The following is a 21248-nucleotide window of genomic DNA, read 5'->3' as shown; positions in this document are numbered from 1 at the left end:
TAATCTTCTGTTAATATTTTGTAAGACAATGTAGTTGTGCACCTTATAAGAAAGTCGTTGTTTCAGTGTCAGTGTATTAAAAATGACTAGTACTGAAAATGAACGCAAAGCTGTTAATTTTTGGACCAATTCCCTGATTTGATTTTTTGCAGGTGCTAATCTTTCGGGACAAACATGTCTCAGCCCGAGGTTCTTTGTCGCAGTTCCAGGATGCCCTCGGAGCTGACGGGGCAGAAGAAACTATTGGGCTTTGGTGTCCTGCTGGCTTGGCTGCTGTTATTCCACCAGCTGGTGAATGTGTGGCTACTGTGCATTTTTACCAGCCTTCTGGTTGTCCTGGGCGGTTGGCTGGGGTCTCAGGCAATCCTTCACATGAAAAGCGTCGTCCACTTGGAGCGGTTTGTCACGCTGGAGAAGATGCCACACTCCCCGGAGGCTGAGGCGCTGCTGGACAAAGAAATTCACGACACAGTCAGGAAGATCATCCGGGACTTTGTGTCGTCCTGGTACAGGACTGTGTCCAGGGAGCCGGAGTTTGAGATAGAAGTGCAGAATGCTATGTTGTCCATGGCCATGGAGCTGAAGAAGAGAGCCAGGAAGGTGGACAGAAAAGCTCTTGCGCAAAGAGCCTTGCAGCTTTGTGGCTCCCACTTGCAAAGTTACATGAGAGCAAAAGAGATCATCGGAGAGCCGGAGCGGCAGCCGGCGGGTGATAACTGGTATCCGGAGGGGAGCCTCTGGAAGCTGTATTGTAAAGGCAGCGATCCCCACCCTGCTCTCAGAAGCTCTGCTGTGGAGGTGAACTACGCAAGGGCGATGGTGGACCTGCTCCTACACGTGTTAGTGCCACCTCCCCATTTGGAAACCAGAACAGGAAGATACGTGGTCGGGGAGCTAATAACCTGCAACGTTCTTCTCCCTCTCATCACAAAGATGTCGGATCCCGACTGGCTGAATGTCATGATCGTGAACATTTTCACAAAGTCCGGCCCACAAGCTCCGGAAGAGGGAGATCTGCTGGCGCCTTCGCCGACGCATCCTCCGGCTCCGCGGCAGCCGGATGAGCAACGAAGGGATCTGGAAATCCCCAGTTCTTTACCTCTGAAAGTCCAGCTGGAAACTCCCAGCATCAGCGAAGCTCCCACGCCAGAGATCAATGCATTTCATATTATTGAGGAATCTGAGCTTTCCAGCTTCCAGGACATTGAAGAAGAGGACTCCAAGCATGATGGGAGTGTTAACCCCTTCTCCACCATTAAGACTGGCGGATGTACTGAAATGGATTACCTGAGCCCGGAACCCTTCAACCCTTTCTACTGTGAGGACTCTGACCTTGAGTCTCCTCTGTCTGATTTCCGAAAAAGCTCAGTGGAGTCTTTAGATCTGATTGGAGCTGATGAAACAATGTCTGATAGACCCAGAGACTGCGTTACTCCCATAGAGACTAGCAGCATGTTGGAGCCTGAAGAAGAGTTTCAAAGTGACAGGGGTTTAGGAGAGGCCACTTACCAAAAAGTGCTTGCTCCAGATGGTCTGACCCTCAAAACAGCGATTGATCCCGTGGTCCCGGTAGTGGAACCTAAAGAGGAAAGGCCAACCGGCTTTGTGGGTCTTGGCAATGTCATTTTCCAAGAGCCAGGCAAGCACAGCTCTAGCCAGGAGAAAGAATCCTTGATCTCGGAGCTGGCAGGAGCCGCTAACCCCCATGAGCTCTCAGTGGCAGTACCCGTGCAGACCTCATCACCTGTGATGGGAGTGGTTTCCCTGGCTCCGTTCAGCTTTGAGCCGCTCAGCAGTCCAGACGGTCCCGTTATCATCCAGAACTTGAGAATCACAGGAACCATAACGGCCAAAGAGCACAGAGGCACAGGGTCCCACCCCTACACGCTGTATACTGTCAAGGTAATCAGCTGTCTTCTCTTTTGTTTTGCGACAGGTATTGCTTCCTGTTGTGTTCTTTGAAAGTAAGATGAATACTATGCTTTACAACAGTGCACTAATATTGGTAGAGAAAGAGTAGTAGATTAATTCATTTTTTCATGTGAAAGATGGTACCCATATACCCATATTAAAATTTATTAAAAAAAATTGTAAAACATGGTGATATATAAAGATTTGATAGTACTTTAAGTAATCACCAAATGGGTAAAAGGGGCTCAATAACCTGCTCCCATTGGCAAACTATACTACGTTCTTTTATGCTTTCAAAGAGGGAATCTGGTGCAAAATTAAAAGTTAACTGTGCCAACATTTTGTTCAGAAGCTATTACAACATTGAATGGTGACTGTGTGCTCCAAAACTTAATGCCACCCCACACATTCTAAAAATCACGAATCTGCGTGTAGCTTCCCGAGCCACCGAAGTCTTCCTTTAAAATATAAAAAAGCGTTTCTTATACTGATGTGTTCTAAGATGCGTTCACACACTTTGTGGAGTTTTGGACATAATAAGGTTGTAGAAGCACAGAAACAACATAAGGCAAGACTCATTAATTAATAGACAGAATGACAATATTCCCCGTTCTAAAATGGGTCTTCTGTTCTTGTTTAAATAATACCTTTGACTACGAGATGGGTTTATAGAAATGTCTGTCAAAATGAGTAGACGCAGTAGATGCACTATTGAACAATTTAGGCATCAGTTAAATAATTGATTATCTTTTTCTCAAGACGTACAAGAGACATCGTTTACATCTTTACTTGTCATAAATCCTCTTCAGGGAAGTACTCCGGATCTGCTATGACAGACGTTCACTTCCGTCTTTGGACTGTGTTGTAGCGGGCTGCTCCAGTGCGAGTGTTAAAACCTCTGCTGTTTGTGACTGTGTTGTAGTATGAGACTGCAGTTGACATGGAGAACCCAGGCTCTCTTCAGCCAGTGGCCTATCATATGGTGAACCGGCGCTACAGTGAGTTCCTTAACCTTCAGACCCGGCTGGAGGAGAAACCTGAGCTCCGAAAACTCATCAAAAGTAAGACCCAGCTTGTCCCCCTTGGGCGGACAGGCCTGTATTATATTGAATGTGTTGGGTTACTGCCAACAGTGCTGGGGCCTGCAGTGCTGTCTGTGTGGCGCTTGTGTGTTCTCCCTGTGTTCACATGGGTTTTCTCCCACAATCCAAAGTGGACTTTTTTCCCCAGAGCCAATTTTCCCCAAAGAGACACTGGTAGGTTAATTGGCTTCTGGGAAAATTGGCTCTGGGGAAAAAAAAAAACAACTGTGAGGTGTTTGGGTCTCAGTATTCCCTGCAATGGATTGGTGTCCTGTCCAGGGTGTATCCTGTCTTGCACCCATTGCTTATTGGGATAGGCTCTGGCTTGCCCGCACCCCTGAATTAGATGAACTGGTTAAAATGTTGATGTTTGTATGTTGGCTTAATAAAGATGCCCTTTTAATAACTTCATAGGAAAATATTGCTTTGTGGTGGTTTTGATCTCAATTGCAAGGCATCACATTTGCAAAAAAAAGATGATTTTTTGCCTCACATTATTCAGAAATATTCAAGAGAATACGTATTTTAATTTTTATCTCCTTTCTTTCTTGCCAATTCACTGAGAATACAAGTAATATTTTTTCCACCTTCTCAAAAGCTAAAACGTAAGAGAATTTCAGTTTGTCTTTCCCTTTTTTCTTTCTCGAATGCTTAGATGTCAAAGGACCAAAGAAGCTTTTCCCAGACCTTCCTTTTGGAAACATGGACAGTGACAAAGTTGAAGCTAGAAAAAGCCTTCTGGAATCTTTCCTTAAGGTAGGAATTTGTATTTTTCTTGTATGAATGTTTTGAGCTTCATAAGTGAACCATGTGTATGTATTTACTAAGCCATCTGCAAATGGTGTCTTGCACTCAACGCATAGCCCTTTCTTTATAGGAAGTCACAAAGTTGGAATGCAAAGGTGAAGTTGCCTAAAGTGAAAATGTTGTTTTCCAGCAACTTTGTGCAATTCCTGAAGCAGCTAACAGTGAGGAGATGCAGGAGTTTCTCGCCCTAAATACAGATGCAAGAATAGCATTTGTGAAAAAGCCTTTCATCGTATCGAGGATAGACAAGGTAATACTGAAAATTTAAAGCATATTTTTGTCTTACGTAATTTAAGAACAAAGTCCAGTTAGGGAGTGTAATTTGTTTACACTAAAACAGGATTAACATGATGGTTGGGCCAACGAGTTCTAAAGAAAATCTAAACAGTTGCTCATAATTCCAGATCCAGGAATGTCTCAGTAGTTATTAATATGCCACCAAGCATCCCGTTATCAGTTCATAGCGCTGATCTCAAGGCGTTTACCTTTTTCTGCAGATTGTGGTGAATGCAATTGTGGACACTCTAAAAACTGCCTTTCCACGCTCAGAGCCGCAGAGCCCAACGGAGGACATGGGCGAGAGTGAGCCCGATGGGAAGGCCCAGAGTGACAGTAAGAAAACCAAGTACGTTAGACTGCAGGTTGGACGGTCATATCCATCGCTTACTACACAGAGATCACAAATCGGCATAATATTTGACTACTGGCTATCAGTGGTACATAGAAATCTTTAACTGTGCACTATAGCATGCATAGAAGACATGTAATGGTAAGGAGGGTCTTTGTAGAGACAGAATGCAGACTTTCACTTGCTCCAGTGTGTACTCTGTTTGGAGTCTAGGTTGAGCTGTATGAGGTCTAATGTCACTTGTTATATCACTACATTCAGTTGTAGATTCTAAATTACTTGTCGATATAATATATCTTTTTAATTTTAATTTTGTTGGCTTCCTTGCAGCCCTGAATTGGATGAAGCAGTTAGAAAATGGTTGGCTGTACCTAATAGAAAAGTCGGCTAAGTCATCATTGCATCTGTTTAAAGCATAGTAGTGTCTTTTGGCTTTTTCGATACCGACTTTGTGTTGAATTCTGTTTTCTTTCCCCCAAATCTTATTTTTTCTCAATATTTGCAAGAAAGGTAGAGTGTTTATGTCAATGTTTCTCATGCTAGGTCTCGACTGAGGTTCTCCAGTAAAATCGCCCCTGTTCTCAGTGTGTCTGATATGCAGCCTAAAGTGCTGTATTCCTTTGATGATAGGAGCACAGTAAGTAAATCACAATTTCATACATCTTCTCACAGGAACTTAAGTCTCAATTATTTTTCAGTGTTTGCTATTTATATAAATGAGGCAGCCATTCAGCTCAGTTTGTTGGCTAGCAGCTAATTGATTCCAAGTTGCCATTTAGCCGTTCATTGAAATAAACCTGTGTATCAGTTTCAATATGGCTGGGTACTGTTTTCCATAGTCCAACAACTCTTTGACTAGCATCTGTAATTTGGTGACATAGGGACTGTAGAGGCTTTTTATATTTTATAATAGTAAAATACACTTAGCTAATGCAGTCTTTGTAAAATTGACTCCATTTTTATTTCTTAAACATAAATTTGGTCATTTGTTAGAAGAATCTAACTCAACATTGCTGTATATCCTTCATTATTGCTCTTAGTATAGGATCATATAATAAATCAGAAATCTGTTTAGGAATCAAGAAAATCAAGAAATATAGCCCAGCTGTAACACTTGCCATAACCGATTTCCGTGTTCCTTTGACATTATAATAATTAAGCTGCTCAGAAATCTCAGCCCTTGCTGTTTACAGGATTGGTTTAAAGATCTGTTTCACTCAGAGAAGTGTCTTCTCCTTATTTTGTACGAAGAAATTATAATGCCAGCCGTGCTATCAGTTACATAGGTCTGAGAAATTTGAAAATACGTTCACTTCAGCATGTTTTGAGGATTTGAATGGGGATCTGTTTGGAGATAGAAAAGACAGAGAAAATTCTACACTAGAGCAAAACTATTAAGGGACAATGGGGGCAGGTTAATGTAGTGGGTAAGTCTGGAATCATAACAGGCGGGTTGTGAGCTCAAGTCCCCTGTGCAGAAACTGCCGTTGTAACGTGAGTGAGGTACTGTAGTTTCACCAGTCCACCCAGCTGTATAAATGGGGACCAGCTTTGCTGGGGGAGAATCCCTGCAGTGGAGTGGCATTTTAACCAGCGTGAGGAGGGGGATCACATGCTCTCTTCTCTACATAATGTCAAGGAAAACTTAACTCTGGCCTGTTCGGCCAACATGGCTCAGACATGGAAATCGCCTGCATAACAAAGGGACGTGATCTGTCGTGATGAGCACCCGTACTTTATAAGGGTAAGACTCATGTTAGCTGGTGTCTTGTACTGTCCAGGTGTTCAATGGCTTCTCCTTGACTGACCTTGAAGACTTCATTCAGGAGCAGGAGAGGGGCCTGAGCCAACCCTCAGAACAAGAAGATGATGTGAAGGAAGAGGGAGATAAGAAGGAAGACGGCAGCACTGAAGCTCGGGAGGAGGATCTGCACTGTGCTGTCAAGCAGAGCTCTGGTAAGACTCAAGTTCTCTTCCGGTGAACCTGGTAAACTCCTTGTTCGGTTCATGTTTGCTGCAGTAACTGAGCACTTCAGTAGATAGCATAAGGTAAGATAAGATCACTTTATTGGCCATATACAATTTCTTGTATTAGGAATTTGTCTTTTCGCATACCCCAGCTTGCTCTCCATGAGACATATGGACAGGGAGAGAAGCTGGGAGTCAGAGCGCAGGGTCAGCCATTTATACGGCACCCCTGAAGCAGGGTGGGGTTAAGGGCCTTGCTCAGGGGCCCAACGGAGTAGGATTCCTCTGATGGCCGCTGGATACAAACCGGCAACCTTCCAGCCACAGGCGCAGATCCTTAGCCACAGAGCCACCGCACCACCCAGTATAGCTTTTAGGGGATGAACCTAGTATTTGTATAGGAGCTGAACAAGTATGTACTGGAACTATTGAATGCAACGTGTAGAAGACCCACAATATAAACTAACATTTTTCATTTTTTTCATAAATTATTTACAATTATTATTCATTTATTCATTTTTTATGCCTGGATACCATACTCCAAGCAAGTACAGTTTTTGGAATACTTGTTTTGCCTGTACATGTAGAACTGTTGTAAACCAGACATTGGGTCTTGAACTTTCTCAACACTAATTCTCAGTAGTCAGTACACAGCTGTGATATCCCCTTACAGTTTCTGTCAGTATATGTATAGGATATTCAGTCTAAAAATTTCAGTTTCTTTTACACCAGTTTATACTCTTTTTAAAATGTTATTTCTCTCATTATTGCCATTTTAATTTTTTTTTAGAACTGCATCATAAAAGACTGTTGTTTTATTTTGTAGACTTGCCCTTTGGGTATCCATGACATTTTCACTCCATGGCTGTTTTCTTTAGCATACAGTTGTGTTCTTTAACTCAATTTGAATAAAGTCAAGTTTATGGAACATTTGCTGATCGTGCTGCAAACTTGCATGGACCTGTCTCAAACCGCATCAGACCAAATGAACGAAAACCACATTCCATTTTACAGTTTTGCAGATTTGTCAAATTAATTGCTTTTCCCTCTCTATAAAACACGTCTGAAGTAAAAAATAATATGATAGAAGCATGTGACTTACGATATGAAAAGTACTGCTTTAGATCAGGACAGGCATTGCTGGCATTCGACTCTGAAATAGTTATCATCAGGACAAAAAGAATGTTTCGATGTAACAGTTTAGAAAATGCAGTTAATTGCTTAGGAGAAGATAAATGCCATTGGCATTAGTTTTAGCCTTACAAAAAAAAAACCCACAGTGAAGGCCAGGAGAATCGCTTGACTGAACTCTTGGAATTTCTGACGTAAGGCTTGGCTGCAATGCTCTGGATTTTTACTCCCAAGAAAAAGCCAGGGCTTTCCTCCCAGTGTAAAAATGAGTGCCTCTTTCTCAGGAACCACACAAGGGAATATTTGATCTAAACCAGCCGATTCCTCCTACGTTGCGCTCTGACATGAAACTCCTACTCCTGAATCATCGCTTGAAGTTAATTAGTTTCCTTACTTGCATTCCCTTCATTTTTAAGTTGTGAAAAACTGCATTTCAAAGGCAATTAGAGAGCCGTTTTTTTTTTCAAGGCCTTTGGTGAAGCCAAAACATTCTTCAGTATTCAGGATTGTTCTTTAAAGCTTTGAAATGCGGTTTGTGCCATTTCCATAGTTTCAGACTTAAAATGGGGGTAATGTGTATTTACATGTTTTCTTTTTTATTTGAGGTGATGATGCACCTACTCAAAAGTGTTTATGCACATTATTACGTTATTGTCACTAGAAATATTCTAGGCAACTTACAAGGGCTGTAATAAAATGCAGTATTAAATGTTTTTGTGAAGATATAACGCTATAATAATCTACATAATACAGATGCTTTTGAAGTCTCCCTTTTATTTATTGGTTGCAGTAGTGTATTTGAACAACCCCTGACTTAAGAGAAAAGATACTGATGCAGAAGCTTGTATGTTTATGGAAGATAAAGTTAGAGACTTCAACACTGCGAAATCTTGTTGGGAGCGACCTCAGGCTTTGTCATATCTCCCTGTCATTTTCTTTGCCAGGGTTAGTACAACGTTTATCAAGCATGGGGTAATACCACTCTGGCACTTCAAGTGCAGTACAGTTTTTGTAAACCAACACCATGGCTGAATTGTAACTACAAAGGCTGCATTTTAGATCAGGGGTGGTGTGGCTTGGTGTTACTGATATTGGCTAATTAGCCACCCAATTCAGTTATTAATTTATTGGAATGATTAAAGCCCTGTAGTGGCCTGAAATGAAAGAGCCAGCGGTCACTACACCTGTTCCAGACTAACAGTGCCACTGGAACACAGTTACAGAAGAGCATATTACACACGCAGATATGAAGGGCCATTTTCTATATATTCTTCTTATTATTATTCTTACACCATTTTATACTTTTTTACACCGTTTTACACTTTATCAGAATCATGATTGCATAGCAAACTATTTAATTATCTGTTGTTTTTTTGTTTAATTCTCCAATGAAAAGCAGCAAGGATTCAGGGGATGATCAATAGTGGGTCCTGTCTGTATTTTCTGTATGTACCCTTTAGGTCATATAAAAGATTGATGAGCTTGTTCAGCTTGTAAAATTCTGGACAGAATCTAGACCACTATGTCCATCTTCCACATGAGAGAGCTGCATCATTATTCTTTTGACACAAGATGGCAGCATTAGATTACAAATTCAAAGAATAGTGGCTATTGGACACAGAGCTGTTTGTACGTGAGATCTCTTGTCATGGCCTGAGGTGCCCTCAATGTTCACTTAAAATTTTTATGTACAATTAGCTTTTAGAATATTCCTAACCCTTAATGTTGTTTTTTATTGGCCCAGATCCACTTGCGTTAGTCTGAACCGCAGTTCAACTGAATTATGACCATTTCATACAATGTGACACTTTATGAACTGAATAAGAGCTGATTTATCGTCTTCAGATTAAGGACTTTTTCACTGTTCATTCTCCACTGTCAGATATTTGTGCCGAGGAGCACAATTTGCCCTTTTTTATTCCTACTCTACCAGAAGCACTGGCTCATTTTCCATAGCTGTCTTGTCTGTGAAAATAAGCTTATTTTATTTATTTTTTCACTGTTATGCTTGCAATGTGCTGGATTTTAAAAAAATACTTTCAGAATAATAAAATAAGCAATTGATGCCCTGGTGTCCTTGCATCTTATCTTTGTTTTAGAATTAAAAAAAGTTTTTTTTTCAGTGAACAGAAGTCTTCATAGAAGTACCTACATAGATTCAAAATGTATTTTAGTTATTTTGAAAGCTAAGCATCGCAAAAAGAAATTTACCAGATGCTTATAGCATACCAGAATTTGAATAGCTTCGACAGCTGGATAAGTCATAGGAACACATCTGCAATACAGCAATTGTAGTCGTAAATTATTATTATTATTATTATTATTATAATAAGCCAAGTATGGAGATTTCTATTTAGATGGGTACTTAATATAGCAGGGCCCCCTTGAAAAGGGTGTAATGATTACGGAGTCACCACTAGAGGCTGCTTGAGAGACGGCTTCAAAGACTTCTACGTGGTACACCTGTGTGAAGACATCACTAGTTGATTACCTGGAATGTGGGAGTCTCGTGCAGGTTTGAAGTGTATACAGGGGTGTGATGTGACAAAGTCGGAGAGGTGGAGAGAAAAAGATGAAGGAGAAAAGGCACAGAGAGGTAAGTTTAGAGCCAAGTTAGGGGAATTCCAGGTTGAGTGCTGTTGTGTTCTTTTATTTGGAATGAGTGCTCCAGAATTTTTATTGTGTTTTTGAAGTGTTTCGTACAGTGGGTGAAGATCTCGTGACCCATTCTAACCCCAGCCCGGGATCTTTCCCATTAATAAAAATTACTCCTACATGAAAAAACTGGTGGCACGTCATTGCAGTGTTTAACAGAGGGTTGTTCAAGCAAGTAGTTTTACAAAAAGCATTAACATTAAAATAAGTCAAAGCAAAAAAAAAAAACTGTGTTAACAAAAATACATTTGTTGTTTTGGCCTTTATTAATTTTGATAAGGTAGGGTGCCTATGTGGAATATTATCCACTTTTGGTGGTGCCTGGAGGATCTACTATATTGGAGACAACAAAGAGCAGCTACTTTGTTAGGTAGGCAGTGAATTTGACCTTTTCTTGATCTCATCAGTAACCTGGAACTCCATGTGTCATTGTTTCAGCTGATGAAATGGCCTTAGCAGACGTAGCCCTCAATATCGTTTGCTTGCTTATGAAAGACGAGTGGAGCTGGCTTTGTTCTGAGAACATCCAGAAGACAATCAGGCAGTTTTTTGGGACGCTAATCGACAGGTAGGTGTCTCAACATTCATACCACTCTCAGCAGAGGACCTGTTTGAACGATAAGGAATTTCATGCTCAAGCCTTAGATTGTGTCATAGAGTGTTCTGTACATAGTAATAAATATATTTTAACAGACAGAAAACAATATAAAGAAATCAAAAACACTCATTGTTTTGTTGTGATTATGGGTAATTGAGTTACATGAAAAAACATGTTAAAAAGTGATGATTCCTCCTTTATGTTCTTTACATGGGTCAAAGCTTCCAAGTTGTTGAAACAGTTTGCAGGTATGCAGATATTTGCGGTAAGTAACTGCAGTAAAAATAGTGTTTATCACGTGTCTTACAAAATTAAAATGACGGTTCCAATTCAGCAAAGAGAAGGTGGGCTGCATTAATATCATCGGGATGTTAAGAGCAATATTAAAGGATTTAAATTGTCATCAAAGCGTAAAGAGCAATTGTTAAAAAAATTACGATTACATGGTTAATGTAACCTAATTGTAGTTGCAATAACTCAAATGAAATTTACATCGTAATTCAAATCAGAATGTCTTTGCTGCTGAAAAAAACAAACCTTGTATTATGGCTCATTGGTCTGGCTGTGTAACACTCCCAGTGCAGCAGTGTGTGCGGTTTATTAGGTCTGTGATTAATTTCTTGACAAACGAGTCTCCAATGCACCTTGTTGTAAATATTACTGAAAAATATACCACACTGTGTGTCTTTAAAGTGTTTAGAGTTTAAAGGTGAGTGACAATGAAAGAGGAACATCAAAAACTGAGCTTTGAAAGGATCACAAAATAAATGTGCAAGGATAAGCAGGCACAGAATGTTCTGTGGTCCACTAATTTTACCAAGTAAGCTTAGACCAGTATTTGTTTGCATATTTAACTAACATGTAATTAGTACTGACTCTCATCGGTATTTAAGGTATGTGCTTTGTTGTGTAACACAGGTAACGTGTAACAACCCTTCATCTAAATGAATCCATAAAGCACGGGTTAGTTCATAATTTCTTAGATCAAATAAATCAACTCTTGCTTAAGTGAAGTCCTTCAGGAGAGGCTACATGGCGAATTCCTACTTAAGCATTCAGATTTGGACAAAACATAATTAAAATTTGTATGCTGCCCAAAAAGCAGTGAAAGGAAAACAAACTTTAAGGCCTTCCAAATGTGTACATTCAGATGATAAATGTGACTGTTAGCCAAAATTAAATACTTGAAGTAAGATAGTTAAATGTAATAGGATTATAGCTTAAAATTGAACCAGTAATTATTGTGCTGTGTAATATTCTTTTTCACCTTTTACCTTTTTGCATAAAGAAATTTAGCTTGATTCATACTGCCTTGAGTGCTACTTGGCACAGATATTTACTCCTTACAGAAAGATTGGGATTGCTGAGTGTGTTGCAGATGATTAGAGGAAAGAGGTGCCTCGGACTTAAGCAAATGTAGGTGTTTTGGTTCAGAAGGGAAGATCCAGTATCAGTATTCTGCATATGTGCCATTAAATTCCATCATCCTTGCATCAGAATGCAAAAGCCCTGCCTTTTACCTGTTGGGCCATCTTTATTTCAGCAGCCTGGGTAAGCTGCAGAATCTGTTTTTCTCAGTGCCCTCATCTCAGTGGTATAACATGATCAGTTTATGGGGACTGAAACAGGCGGTCGGCATAGGTGCCATTTCCATTTTTGAGATTTTTTATGGCACCAGACATTTTTTTTTCCTCAATGTGAAACAAATGAGAAAATTCCTCGCAAGCTTCATTTTCCATTTGGGAGTTGTAGAGTGTTTTAGTCGAGAAACCCAACAGGATGCATAAAATATTTTCCCGATTATTGTTAACATTCTTCTGTTCCGATTGCTGCAATCTGTTCAGCCATGCTTGTGCTTTAAAAGCAATTGCAGTAACAATTCTGTTCAGTCAGTCATAGATGTGCATGTGGGTGAAGTATGTTTTGCACATCTGGTGATAATTGTACCTAGGTTGTACAGCTGGGCTGTTATTGTATTGTTTGTATGACCGATATTGTAGTTTGAGTTGAGAGGCGTGTTCCTTTCGAGTCCCCCAGTTACTAATCTCATTACTCTTTGCATTTCTACACCGAAAAAAAAGGCGTCAGTCTCAGCTGAGAACAACTGTAGAAAAAAAATGTAACTTTTGTGTTCCCTTAACAGTTTTACTAGTCTGTCAGGAGCTTCAGAAGGTGAAATGTGATTTTATTTTTTTGAGGCTCAAAGCCAGATGTGTTCCCGATTTTGAGTTCCAATCTTTTATTTGGCAGCCCAAGATTACAACTGTTTAGCAAAAATATTTTTTTAATCTCCTGCTTTATGTGCAGTTTCTGGAATGACTGAGGGCCTTTTTCCAAGCTTTTCTAAATTGCATTTGTTTTCCCCCATTCCACAAACTTGTCTTTCATAATTGTTTGGTTTTTTTTGCAGTGATTCATTTTAGGTTAGAATATGACCTGATACCGACTTAACTATTGGCATTGCGAGTCGTTTAATTTATAGCTGTCCTGTGGAAAAAGTTGTGCTTTATTTTTAACTGATGTATGCGTTTCATTAATTCTTTACAATACACATGTGAGCAAAACATTCAAATTTAAGGAAAAAAAATATTTCCTCAAACTTATTTTTTTACTTTCAATGTAATAATAATGGTGGTGTATGAAAAAAGAATTTTAGCTGTGACATTACTGAATGTGATAATAAAAAAAAAACATAAAATACATGTAAAAAACAAAGGATGTGAGTATAGATTAGCTCACTTTTTATATATCTTTATGACAAATTTTAGGGATGCTAAAATTGACTTTAGTAGTTTGTGTATTACAAATTGTTGTTTATAGTCATGTTTATACATAATATGAGAAGCCTTTTGTATTAAATAAGTTGTATTTATATACATATTATATTTATATCTTAGTTGCATTTGTGTTCTTATTTCCATAGTCACGCAATGCCCTTGAGGCTTTTGCAAGATTTTTGGCTCTATCACTTTGAAAAAGGTAGGCACATTGTAGTTGATTCTTTTATGGGTATAGTGTGGAAAGCAATAGTTGACCTACTTTTTTCAAATAAAATATTTCTGATGCTGTAATAGCTTTAAATACAAAGTGTCTCTTGCATAATGAGCCTGCTGTGTTAATGAACACCAGCTGACAAATGATTTCTATTAAACCTATATACAATTGAATTAAAATGACAAAAAATACCATTTTTTTTTAAAGAGCCAGTTCTATAATTGTTCTGCAACACGGAAGCTCACATCAGAAATGTAACTTCTTCAAGATGTGCTGTGTATTTATCAGTTTTTTTATGGAAAGAAAACTATACCAGGAAAAAAATGGGACTGCCTTTCATAGCATTTTTCCTCTTTCTAGATTACTGTTTTTTCCCCCAGAACAGATAATTCTTCTTTCTTCAGTATTATTCTAATCTGCGAAACTGTAAAGAGGGGAAATGTGACACACGGTTTAATGTTAGTATAGTAAAACATTGATTCTTAATGAGCTTCTGTTACTTTACCTTGCAGCTTCTGTATTTAATTCTAAAGAGTCTTGTTTTTATTACAACTAAGCTGTCAATTACTTGTTATACTGATGTTAGCACATTAGTACATTGTTAAGAATGTACTGATTTCTTCGTAGTCCTTTGTCTAACATTGAAAAGCACATTGATTTGTGAATGGGTTTCAGAAGAATAAAACAATCTTTCTTCTGCTTGGATAATTGTTTAAAGAGAATCTTTGCATGGACTCTGTAATGCTCTTGATAAGAACGTGGAGAAGCACAGACAGAACTTGGACATTCCAGAAGAAAGCTCTGCAAAGTCTGTTCTTCCACAAGCATGGTAGGTTGTAGCCATATAGACCCAGTTTAGAGATGTTTAGAGTAACTTAATTAGTACCCTGCTAAGTAAGCCTGCTAAATTAGGTTAAGGCAACTTCATAAAATTCAACTTTATACAGAAACAATGTGGCTGTGCAAATTTGTAGACTTCCAAGGATGCTGTTGAAACATTTCTTTACAACATTTTCTCCAAAACAAAAAGGATAAGTATAAATGCAGCTGCAGTGTTCACTCGTCACTTTGGTGTTTTGCAACATTCTGATGTCTTTATGCTTTTTGTGATGTAGCTGCAACTTTCTCAACATAACCAAGCTCTATACTTCTAGTAATATTTTAGGTTTAGTATCCAGTTACTTAACCACAAACTTCTAGTAAAATTTGAGAATGTTACACTTTGCTGGGTAGTTCTAGATGCATTTAATAATATTCATTATATTAATGGCATCTTTGTGTCTGTGTGAGCTCTGCATGTCCTTTCCATGTTTATCTATGTAGATTATGTATGTAGTTTTTTTCAGGTTTCCCTCCCGCCGTCCAAAGACATGCATGTTAGGTTTCATTGTTTTTTCCAGATTGCTCCCACTTGGTATGTCATGTCATTAAATACAACCTTGTAGAGAACACATACCTCTCTTCTTTATGCAGTGTATACAGGATAGCACTATATGGACAGTGTTTGTCTGGTTGGTATTCTGCAGCTAAATTAGTTTTTTTGCTGTCAATCAAACTGTAAGGATTATGTGAGGCTTTGGGGGGAGTTCTGCAATGCCACATTTCAGTTGACTTCCTTTTACTGAAAACCCATACATCTTAACAAGTGGCGATTCACGAAAAGCATGAGAAACTGCATTAACCGAACTGTAGATCTAATCATTCAAATCCTGTGTGTTAGTTTTAGTTAATTCACTGCTGCTTGCTAGGTTAAAGAGCAGAGAATGAAACGCACAGTTTAGCAAACAATATTTAAGTAGCATCACTGGAGGTGGAGGGTGGCTGTCCTTGCTGTATCATGAGTTAGTAGATTTGGGGTTATATGTGGTTAACTCACATGTACTGTTGAACACACCAGGAACCTGTTCTTGGGTTTTTGTGTTCTTGATTCAGGTTTGTTGATTCTGGAAAATAAGAAATGAACTGTGATGCACTATAGTATATAGTAGTTCTACTATGCTAAAAGTCAGTAGGTATTTGTTTTAATGTTACATTTTCTAGAAGGAATTAGTTTGATCAGCCTTCTTTAGTTTAGTTTTTTATGCAGCACCGGAGTTCCTCGCCTCATTACATGCTGTATAGTATTAGACTTGTTTGGAAGTCATGACATTTTTCACAATAAAACATGTTTTTTAATGCTCTGCTTGCTTTGGTGTCATTTGGTTAATGAACACTTTAGTATGTGCTTTTAAAAACCACCATCATTATTTGTGGTTGTGGGTGGTGTTTTGCGTAACTAAGTTTTTTTATGAACTATTTTCGGTGGCATTTAACAATAAAAAAGAAGCAAGCACTTTCTTTTCCATCTGAATGCGCAAGTGCGTAGAGGAAAATCTTTTAAACATCATAAAGCTGAGCTTGGACAAAGAATGCTTTCCAGCTGGCACATTCTTACATTTAGTATGGCAGGAGCTGTAACAATGTAGAGCATTATCGTAGTGGGCAGAACATCCAAAGTCTGGGACACACAACTGACTGTTTGCGTGTTTTTCAAATCTCTTGCCGCTAAATACTGGAACTTTTTATATATCTCTTTTTTTAATGTTTCTTTTTCTAACGGTTCATAAAATTTTATTTATTGGAGAAAGACGTGCTCCTTCTATAAGTACAATAAAAAAAAAAGTGAATTGTCTTGAGGCGCCTTCAGAAAACTTGATGTTGGCACTTTTAATCGTCACCATCTCCAGCACACATGGTGCATGTTAGCTTTGATTTTGTGCAACCAATAAAAAAATATCAAGTCTCAAACAACAGTATTTTCACGGAAAATGTTTAAAAAATCATAGTAAATGTGATTGTATTAATTATTTGAATTATTTTAATGCTATTTTAGTTTTAATTCAGCTCTTCTCAGTATTTTCATTTGGGGGGAAAAAAGCAGGAACAAGAAAGGCAGACAGAAAGGCCTTTTTGACCTTGTGACCTGTTCATTTGTTCTGGGAGATTTTCCGGTTTTCTATCAGCAAATGCTTTTTTTTAAATTTGATAAAATCTGAATAAAGTTAGTCTTCATATTCGTGTTGCACATTACATGACACAAAAGTGCAAAACAAAGAAGCTTCACTGTCTCAGTGGAAGACATTTAAAAAAATAAGAACATGAGACCAGTTACAAATGAGAGGAGGCCTTTCGGCCCATATAATCCATTTTCTAGTTAGTAGCTAATTGCCAAGGATCTCATCCTGTCTTTTCTTAAAAATGTCTTCAAGTGAACAATTTCCTTATTTACGCCCCATTCTATTTATAATAAATAATATTATTTATACTCTGCCTGTGGAGTATTTACATATGGTGTTTTGAGTGGCACAGTTTAACCGTGGAAACCTGATCCAAAGGCAGATCGCTTGAAAGACAAGCATATCAGTGCTGTTTGAGTCGAAAAAGGAAAAGGCATCATCCAAGAAACATTTTTGCATCTGTGTTATGTATTTGGCTTCACGTTGGTGCTCATAAATAGGGTCAAAGGTTTTGGCTTGGCCTTTTTGAGATGCTTAATGTTACTGACTGGATCCTTTGCATGCAAAGAGGGACAGTTTAAGAAAAAATAACCACTCTTTTACTAGACATAGGTCTGGCTCCGAATGTGTTTTTCCAGCATTTTTTTTAACACGGGCTATATTACCTGTTTTAACTAAGTCCAGTCTTATTTAACCAAAGCACTCTGTACATGGAACAAATTTATAATTTAAATTGAGGAAAGATAGTGACTATGATAACTCTAATAATAAGAATAAGAAAAGCACCATTTCAGTTTCAGAGCCAGGAATCATTTAGTGGTCTAGTCCTATTATAAGAGAACCATTACGTAATTAGAGATCTCTGATAGTTAGACCTCAACGTTTTCTCTTTGTAGAGAAAAATGTTTTTTCTGAGATAAATTATAAACAATTAGTAAATTAATTACTGCTGAAAGGAATTAGATGTTGACAATACCATTTTTTCATTTTCAAAGTATGTGTCAATATGTAAAATATATAAAATGTGTAATGTTCTCGATTTAGGAGTCTGTAAAGATAATTGCAGTTTTTAATTTTTATTTAATCAATGACACGCATTTAATCCTACTCATTTCCTGTAAAAATTTGCATGTAGAGGAATGAAGTGCTGAAGAGATGCCATCCAGCCAGACAGCTTCTGCCATGTGTGTACCATTGTGCCTGCTGTGTGTGTCCCAGCCTTCCAGCCTGTGGCTTCTTGCACTTGATATTGATGAAGTAGACTTTATTTTTGTTTGTTTTGTAAATGCACGCCATCTTTGACCTTCACAATGCTTGAAAGTGGATGATCTCTTGTAGCTAAATATACATGTCAGATCTGTCAGTGTGAGTTCAGATCTATGGCAGGAGAGAGCTCCCCAGGGTGCCTTCGGCTACATTTTTAATTTTCATCATGCTTTCCTTGCAAGTGCTGTTTGTAGAAAGGCAGCTTTGGACTGCTGAGCACATCAACAACAACAAAACCGAGAAGCAGCTGAACATTTAATCTGATTGAATTGTGATCCTCCTGTCTGGTTTTCTCATTTTCGCCTTGTCATTACCTATAACATTGTCTTTCCAGAAATGTTGCCTCCTACAACCACTACTACACTACCGTTTTATGTATTCTGCACAGAAATAGGCGTTTTTGTTTTCTTTTATAATTTATGGTTTCTTTCTCACAGCTTTAGATTAATTTGATTCGGTATATCGATCCACCTGTATTTCCAGGAACTTTAGTTTTGTCTGTTCCATCGCGTCGCCAACGTTACGTTAACTAAATCTAGTTTGACAGACGTGCTTTCTAGTAAAGTCCCGCTGTCTGAGCCGCACTGGTTCAGCAATTTGTTTCTAAAGCCTGTTTGGCGTCCCGCTTGCTACTGCACTGCACCTGTTGTGTTGGTAGATTATTTATTTTTATTTCTTTAAAGAGGGTATTAATACTTTTGTAAAGAATGAGGTGAACGGCACGGGTTGATGACAGCTTGATGAAGTAAGCAAAAGATCTGGATTTTAAAGCTGTCAACATGAGCCTGTTCTTTATTCCCAAGTCCCCAAGTGCTAATTTCTGCATTGGGCTGACCGAGTTTCTGCTATTGTGAAAGCAGATGATTAGACTCAGTTAAAAGGGATTCTGTCTGGTCTGTTTGCGGAAGTTTTAATATGGGCTTGAATGAGAAATGTCTTATGAGACTAGATTTCTTGTGGGGAAACGTGTTTTAAAGTGTTTAATGTTTCATCTAAACCCTGTGTATCTCTCTGAATCAACACATTCACATACATGCCTGAGCTGTCCAAGTGGAATAATAAAACCATTTTTTTCCTACTTTTGGCTTTTTAAACAAGAGGAGAAACAAGCTTTAAATATGTTCTTCACATATGAAAAGATCTCATAATTCTGATCTGTTGTCTAGTTAAATGAATCTATGAGTTGGAATATATTTTTAAAAAATTCTTGACGGTATTATTTCTTATGAAGCCCTTGACATCTTACCAAACTATCAATCAAACTGTGGCTGGGTTATTTTAATAGGAAATACATAAGGCCCTTTTAAAAGCTGATGTTGTGAATTATTGTGCTATTTGTTTAGTGTATGTTTTTTTAGCTGTTCTGGTTCAGACATATGACATTTTGGCAATCACACAACAGACAAGGTGAAAACATTACCCTGTTAACAAGTATTGACCCTATCCTGTTGACAGGCTATAGTGTGGAATTTGTTCTCTTTTTCAATTTTTGATCAATTTAAATGGACTGTTGTGGTGTTGTTAAAATAAGCTATTCTACAAAACACTCTGTAGAGCTTTACTGTAAAATAAAATGACAGAATCAGTACAATTTTTTCTGCATTCTCCTTAAGTTCATTTTGTGAGATTAAAAAAAGTATTTTGTCCTTAATAACTGATGAAATTAGCATTCATACAATATATTCAAAGTGTTTGATCAGATTGTGTAGGCTACATTTATGTTTCTGAGTTGAAGGGAAATCGGTTTTCTGTATTTGCAGACCTAGAGTGGGAAACCACACTTCACACTCATATTATTGCATTATGTTTTGTATTTCTGTATCTACAAAACCAAAGAGTTGCCCTTTCCTATGTATTCACAACTGAGATTAATCAACACCTACTCAAACCCAAAACTAATTACAACCAGACCCTTGCATGGCAAGTGGAAATGCACAGTTTTAATATGCTTTTTGGTGTTCAGATTTTTCAGTTTATCATTTAGTACATGATTCTTCTTAACCCCTTTTCTATCCAAATCTTTTATGAAATGCATTTCATTAGTAGGGTTTTTGAAAAGAACCTGGAACAGAATTTTAAGGATCTTCCTGATCTTTTGTAAGATCTTCTTAGCATTTTTGTTTAGTTCACCCCCAAATACACAGGCTAACATGTACGTAATTGTGTATAAATGCACAACTCTTTTTCATAAACACGATTTTTATTTCGCAGGTGTATGCCTTTAGTCCTTTTGTAAGGCTCTGTGGAATTGCGACTTACATTGTTCATTATGACCCTTAAAAAAAGTACTTTGACTTAAGGAAGTTGATAAAGTAAATGGTGAACACCAAATTTTCAGAGTTAAGTGTTGATGGGATAACTTCATGACGGTTGACTGTAAAGCTGGCGGCCTGCAACTACTGTCAAAACAACACTTCTGTCCTGTCTCCCAGACACAGTCTTGACATACCAGCCAGATCAGTGGTTGTTAGTGACAAGGGAATGACAGACTGGCAGAGCTGTCCTGCTAACTAGTGCTGTTGGTTAGACTTTCTATTTTCACAGCCATCAAGGGCAATGTTTGGTTTTGGTTACTAAAGAAGATAGTTGTGCAGCCAGTGGTGTGTATCTGGTTTTAGTTTAAAACCAGTGAAAATCTCCTGCAGACTTAATATGTTAGATTCCAGCTGAGTGAGTGTCACAGTTCTGATGCAAACCTCACATCCCACATGAATCTTATGACATGTTTTTTATCTGTTTTGCCAAAGGCTGTATAAACTGCAGTGATTAGATTTTCCATTAGTAATTTAATCTGACTGATGGTCTTCGTTCGTTAGCAGTCAGACCATGGTCCCTTCATTGAAATAACAATCTGGCTCTTTTTTTTTCCTGTCTGTCCACGCTGCAGGAAGCAAACAAGACGTGAGATGTAAAATGCAGGTCATTTCTGTCGGACCACAAGGTCCGAGGAGGATATTGTTAGATCCCAAAAACTGCATGACCAGCAACACGATCCTGTGTGTAATATTAGCACGATATGTGATAAATGCGCTTGTCATAAACGTTAACTGAGATGATGTCACTGGTTAATATGCCCCAGCTCTACCCTCTTTTAACACGGTAGATATCTTTTTCATCCTATACCTGGATCCCGAGCTTAATTGACATTGCTTCATCCCCCCGAAACAGTAGGCATATTTCTGCCCTGACCGCTAGCTTCCATAAAGTTACAG

General features: G+C 38.3%; 1 protein-coding gene across 2 annotated transcripts in view; it reads left to right on the top strand.

Annotated features, from left to right (window-relative positions):
- snx19b (sorting nexin 19b) overlaps positions 1-21248 on the top strand; it is a 46986-nt gene that overhangs the window by 1067 nt on the left and 24671 nt on the right. For both annotated transcript variants that reach the window (XM_088939904.1, XM_088939905.1), the window contains exons 2-9: positions 153-1902; positions 2834-2972; positions 3649-3749; positions 3931-4050; positions 4298-4425; positions 4972-5065; positions 6210-6384; positions 10621-10750. In XM_088939904.1, coding sequence (XP_088796030.1) covers positions 175-1902; positions 2834-2972; positions 3649-3749; positions 3931-4050; positions 4298-4425; positions 4972-5065; positions 6210-6384; positions 10621-10750 — 2615 coding nt within the window. In that variant the 5' untranslated portion in view covers positions 153-174. The remainder of the gene's footprint in view (positions 1-152; positions 1903-2833; positions 2973-3648; positions 3750-3930; positions 4051-4297; positions 4426-4971; positions 5066-6209; positions 6385-10620; positions 10751-21248) is intronic.

Source organism: Atractosteus spatula, chromosome 22 (assembly GCF_055471065.1).
Source record: "Atractosteus spatula isolate fAtrSpa1 chromosome 22, fAtrSpa1.hap1, whole genome shotgun sequence".
In the NCBI taxonomy this organism is placed as follows: Eukaryota; Metazoa; Chordata; class Actinopteri; order Semionotiformes; family Lepisosteidae; genus Atractosteus; species Atractosteus spatula.
This window is presented reverse-complemented; position numbering and strand designations above follow the sequence as displayed.